This window comes from Nanorana parkeri, unplaced genomic scaffold, assembly GCF_000935625.1.
Source record: "Nanorana parkeri isolate BGI_ZX_2015 unplaced genomic scaffold, ASM93562v1 scaffold837, whole genome shotgun sequence".
Lineage (NCBI taxonomy): Eukaryota > Metazoa > Chordata > Amphibia > Anura > Dicroglossidae > Nanorana > Nanorana parkeri.
The window spans coordinates 448,940-455,184 of record NW_017307105.1 but is presented as its reverse complement, the minus strand read 5'-3'; the positions used below and the strand labels follow the sequence as shown (position 1 = coordinate 455,184).

General features: G+C 47.5%; 1 protein-coding gene across 1 annotated transcript in view; it reads right to left on the bottom strand.

Annotated features, from left to right (window-relative positions):
* Positions 1-3,194, bottom strand: part of SPINT1 (serine peptidase inhibitor, Kunitz type 1) — a 38,538-nt gene extending 35,344 nt beyond the window's left edge. Inside the window, exon 1 of the mRNA XM_018565359.1 lies at positions 2,667-3,194. Within this exon, the coding sequence (XP_018420861.1) occupies positions 2,667-3,069 (403 nt within the window). The 5' untranslated portion in view covers positions 3,070-3,194. The remainder of the gene's footprint in view (positions 1-2,666) is intronic.
* Positions 3,195-6,245: the final 3,051 nt, after the last annotated feature.

Sequence of the window (6,245 nt, the reverse complement as noted above, 5' to 3'; positions counted from 1 at the left end):
CCCTTCACCTCAACGCTTAATAAAAACACAGATGTGAAATATGATGGTGCACAGAACACACTTCAATCAATTACACTCACAGATGACGGGATGTACGCAGAATGGCGTCACTAACTACTCCACCTACATCCAAGGAATATCTATGTCTTCAGAATCCTGTCAGGGGTTTCTTCCCCCCCAATATATCCACAAGGTTAGATCCTCTCCAGTGCGAGCATTCTCAAGGGTTAATAAAAACACAGATGTGAAATATGATGGTGCACAGAACACACTTCAATCAATTACACTCACAGATGACGGGATGTACGCAGAATGGCGTCACTAACTACTCCACCTACATCCAAGGAATATCTATGTCTTCAGAATCCTGTCAGGGGTTTCTTCCCCCCCAATATATCCACAAGGTTAGATCCTCTCCAGTGCGAGCATATTCTCACTGCTCCAGATCCGGAATCCTCTCCGATCCTTATTGTGCATGCTCAAAAGTGCAGCAATACATTGTGACTTCTATCCCCTTATAGGGCGTTATGAATATAATCCACTATTGCTGCATGTTCTAATTGTACATGTACTGTATGTGGACACCTGACCAGTAACACCTACATGAGCTTGCTGAACATTCCACTCCCGCAGGCATTAATATGCAATGCCCTCCTGCTCACCCTCAGGTATGAATATTGAGTGTCCCCCAGCTCACTTGTGGGCATTCAAATGGAATGTCCTCCTGCACACCCGCAGGCAATACTATGCAGTGTCCCCCCTGCTCACCTGTGGGCATTAAAATGAAAGAGGTCTGTGAAGGTTCTCATTCATCCAGGTCATGGTATATCTGTAAAAGATAAAACAAGGCAACTGGACTTGCTGTATTTGGATGACCAGCGAAATGTCTTCAAGAAACATACAGCAAGTCCAGTTGCCTTGATTTATTATTTACAGATATTAAATGTAATGATGTTCCCCTGCTCATCCGCAGACATTAATATGGAGCCCCCCCTCCCCATTCTCTCAGGGCCATTAATATGGAGTGCCCCCCATTCTCTCCGGACCATTAATATGGAGTGCCCCACCCCATTCTCTCAGGGCCATTAATATGGAGTGCCCCACCCCATTCTCTCAGGACCATTAATATGGAGTGCCCCCCAATGGGCATGAATATAGAGTGCTCTCGCTCACCTGTACGCATAACAGTGTGTCCGCCTTATTCTTCAATGAGCTATAATATGGAGCGATTTCCTGTTCCTCCATTGGCATGAATATAGAGAGTGCGCTCTCGCTCACCCATGGGCATTAGAAATAGAGATTCCCCCCTATTGGCAATAACAGAGTCTCGTGCCCCCCTCCCCGTGGACATTAATATGGGAGTGTCTCTCCCCCCCATTCCCCCTTGGTATGTTTTAGTATTACCCATACCCTTCCCTGGAACACCAAACCTCAATCATCTGGAGGGGTCTACATACTTTTGGCCATACAGTGTAGATGTGACGCCAGGTCAGGTGACCTCATACTTTTGGCCATACAGTGTAGATGTGACCTCATACTTTTGGCCCTACATACTGATATAAACTGCTCTATTAGTAATTCATGAACAGAAGAATACACTGAGCCCCATTTTACAGACAAAAATAAAACCTTGTTGATGCATTTTACAGTATGACAATATTTTAAAAATTCAGTTGGTGGTGGAGTTTATCAATGCATCTAAATGTGAAGTTGGGGTGAAGTGTTAATATCACAAGTAAAAGAAAGAGGGGGTGTTTGGGATGACTAGACTGCATGTAATGGGTGTATACAGTTTTGGGTGGAGCTACGGCAAAGGTGCAGCTAAAGTCGCTGGACTGGAACGCCGATAATTGTAAAAAAAAAAAAAGTATAGAGAAGAAAATAAATGGAAGATATCCTGGAGCACTTTTCAGTTTCACATAAGGGCGGAGTACATGATTGTGAGCTGGTCAGAGCAGATCCATGATGTAGACTTGTTATAGGGGGAGTTCTGCATTTAAAGATAGGGAAGTGAATTGGGAGAAGGTTTATAATGGAGAGAACATTGGGGGACCCGGAGGGCCAATAACACATATAGGAGGACATTGTTCCCACACTGCATACAACAAAGCCACCTCCCACAGGTTACAGTCTGACAGCCAACTTTATGGTCACCACACACAATACAATCTGACCATACAATCTCTGTACAATCAACTTTAGATCTACCAAAGTAGATATGGGGACCGACCCAAGCCACCCAAAATCACTCTGTGCAACATGGGGGACCAACCTCCCCTTCAAACTGTGCAATATGGGGACCTACCCAAGCCATCCAATCACTATGTAATATGAGGACCTACCTAAACCACCCATTCAATTCATATCCAATCAGGCAGGCCCTTGCATGACATAGTTGCTGGTAGATCTAAGATTGTGCAATCAGATTGTAACGTGTGTTGAGCTTTAGGGTTACCAAAACTATGCAATATAAAAAAAGGACCCCCCCATGTATACAGTCATCCTGTATCCATTATTTGGGCAGCCTATTGCACTACAAAGCTGTGTGTAGATCTAAAGGGGATTGTACAATCAAATTGTAACATGCGTGGTGAGTGCAACACAAACTATAGAAAGACCCGGAAATAGAATGAGGACATTCCCACACCTGATACAACAAAGTGAACGCTCACCTTCAGTCTCTTCCCATCGCTGTAAATACTTGTTGCTGCCGTCTAGCAGGACGTAACCGAGAAATCCCTCCTTCCTGGCCAACTTACAGACAAACTCCTGCTTGTAGATGCAGTTCAACAGGAAGCAAGACTTAATGATGTCATCATGGCCGGGCTCCAGCTCCACCAAAGCCAGGTTACATCCAGGGGTCCTACAGCAAGCTGACATACAGTCCCTACCCCTGTCCAGGCTGGGGGAGGAGAGGAATGTGGCCCCATCGCTCACAGATTCATTCAGCTCCAGCACAAAGTTGGACTTGCTCTTGGTGAAATTGTCCAGGCAGGCTTGGCCATGGAGCTCAGACCACCCAACTTGAAGAGCTCCTATGAGAGCAGCAAGGAAGCACAGGCTGTACATTCTCCAGAAAGGGGGTCTCTGAACACCAGTGATGGCTGCCACTGAATTCCTTCTAAGCCCAGTGATCCCTACAGAGGAGCCCTGTGTCCTGAACTCATCATCACCAGAAAAACACAGCAAGGGGGACTTCAACAGCAGCTTCAGACACCTAGATCTGAGATGTGTCGTCCTCCTCCTCTCCTCTCTATATAACCCTTATCCACAGTCCTCAGAACTTCAGCAGTAATTCCAGATTTGTGAATAAGTCCATTGGGTCTCCTGAGATGGGGCTCCTTTTGTTGGTCCTCGTTGAGCTGGGACGGTCTAAGTCAGATGTCCTCTGGCTGATCCCTAGGCTCAAGCAGTCCCTCTAAGTCCGTGTCCTCTGTAGGTTTCAGATGAAACTAAAATGGGTGTTCCTGATCGCCAGGTATCCACCTTTAACCCTTCAACGACCAGCCAGGTGTGTCAACTACCTGCAGCTAGTGGCCAAGGAGGAGCCAGATGCCAGGCAGGAAGTGAAATTGTACACCTGTGCCCCCTCCCCTAGACTTGAGTCACAGAAGGCGAGGCGGTGTGGAGTAGGAGAATGGGTCAGTTGACTAAGCTCCTTCACTTGTATACAGACACTGTCACCTAAGAGACAGATCGGGTGACGTATCTACACAAACCAACTGGCTGAAACCAACCCCAGACAAGCAGGAGGAGGCTCCGCTTTCATCACAGCTCATCAGTGTGGAGCAGGGAGGATTCCCAGCCTGGTAATGTGCACAGGACCCCCCCCCCTCCTACACGCCCTCTGCTTCAACCAGCAGCTTCCTACAATTCCATTCATTGCAGGAGACGTGTTGCTTGTTTAGACAAGAATGTTCAATATGGTAACAATGTTCAAAATAGTTGTTTGCACAAAAAATAAACATAAATGAGAGGTGGATGAAAAACAAATATGATCTAAATCAGCGGTCGCCAACCTTTCGGACCTCGTGGACCACTAAATGCATAATTTTAAATCCCGCAGACCACTGATAGGAATTTAAAAAATGTATATATGTGCCCGCACTGTACTGAGAGCCGCGCATTCCTTGTGACAGCCGCTGCTTGAAGTTGAGTCAGTGAGAGGCAGCCCCAGAGCCTCCGTGCCGCTTCAATGACGGCCCAGCCTGCAGGGCATCAGAGGGGCCCGGGGACCACCAAAATATTCTGGTGGACCACCAGTGGTCCACGGACCATCGGTTGGCGACCGCTGATCTCAATTCTAATGGATTCGACCAATTTTGTGTAGAATTGTGGGACAGATACAGTTAAAGTTGCTGTACTTTAGCTCCATTTCCAGTTACTTAATGGTTACAAATGCAACTGTCTCAGAATGTGGACAGAGAAGGTATCGCCAGCTATAAATGGAACCTGTTATTAGGGGAACCTGATGTTGTTATGGAGGTAAAGTCTTGGGGTACTTTAGGGAATCACTGATACATCAGCTGCATGTGTTCAAAATCACCCTTAAAGTGACAATACACTTAGGAGTTATATCTTACAAATGCTTTCAAGTACCCTCAGGGCCGCCATTATAAATCACGGGGCCCCATACAGCCTACATAGCTAGCCATCACCCCCCAGCTGCCAATGGCATGCTGGTACTTGTGGTCCCCCCACAGTCTCACACCCTTATTATACATTTATATTGCTCTGACATATACCACAGGGCTGTACAGAGAACACTGTGCCAGTCACATTAGTTTCTGTACAGAGGAGCTTACGCTCTAATGCAGAATGGCACTGGATGTACAGGGACTACAAATCCCAGCAATACATTATACAGCAATGCAGAACAGTATATGAATTGGACTCTGCACTTAGTAACGCACTGGACTCTGCAGTTAGTAACGCACTGGACTCTGCACTTAGTAATGAGGATTGATCGTTACTATAAAGAGGATTGATGAGAAGAGGTTATCCACTGCCATAGGACATGCACCATCTTCGTACCAGTGACAGGAGTACATCCCCGCACAAGGCCGGGACATACAGCTGTCAAGCTGTCACAGAGTTAATTGCGGTTCAGTGTAAAAAACCGGCACACTACAAGTAATATGCCGCAGTTAACTCTGTGACAGCAAGACAGCTGTATGTCCCGGCCGTGTGCGTGGATCAGAGGCAGGGCTTGAAAAATCCCGACGAGCAGCTTCCCGGCCGGGAGCTTTACATTCAAGCGATCGGGCGTCTCTGGAGACGCTTGATCGCTTGTATTAGCAGCTGTCACTGCCGGCACGGCTCTGTGACAGGAGATCAAAGGGAGATCAGTATACAGTCTCCCTTTAATCTTCTCTCCGTCCCCGAATGCTGGAAGTGATGTATATTACATCACTTCCTGCATTCAGTGTTACTCTCCATCCCCCCGTGGTGATTATATACCACCAAAAGAAAGCTCTATCTGTCCCCAAAAAATGTTAACATAAATTGCAAGGCTATATTCCTGTCATGCTGACTGGTGACAGTGAGAGAGGAAAGGGGTGGCACAGTAGCAGTGGAAGAGCCAAATGGGGGGGGGCTTATTTTCAGGCAGGGCCCCCGCCCCCCCGAGACTAGACTCTGGATCCGCCCCTGCTGGGGAGACAAGTGGAGTGAGCACTTCTGGGATTTCGGGTGTGTGTGTTTGAGCACTGTCCACATTGAAAGATAATATAAGACACTTTTGGACTTTATAGGTTGAATAGCAGTGGCAGACCTATGTATGGAACCATGGGTCCTGGTGCAAGATTCCCCCCCGCTCTTACACTGCCCTCCCTGCCCACCTATAGCCGTTACCATTCTATAGGGGACTACAACTTCCAGCATCACTCTCTACAGAAGCGCAGAATGGTAACGGCTATAGGGGACTACAACTTCCAGCAATACTCTACACAAATGCAGAATAATTCCATCAGTTATAGAGGACTACAAAACTTGTCACAGAACTTGGGCACATACAGAAGATAAAAGCATCACCTCATCTCCTCCTCCTCGCAGCGTGAACACCATGTAGCTGGGAGAGGCATCAGGCTGTGTGATCAGGAAGCTGCTCGCTGGGTCCTCCCGGCCGAGGCCCCCACGCTGCCTCACCGTTTGCTTGCAGTCTGTTCTGCCTCACTCCGATCTCACTGCCGTGCTGCCGTACAGATGGTTGGCGGCCGCCCCCCCCCCACCCCCACCACCACACC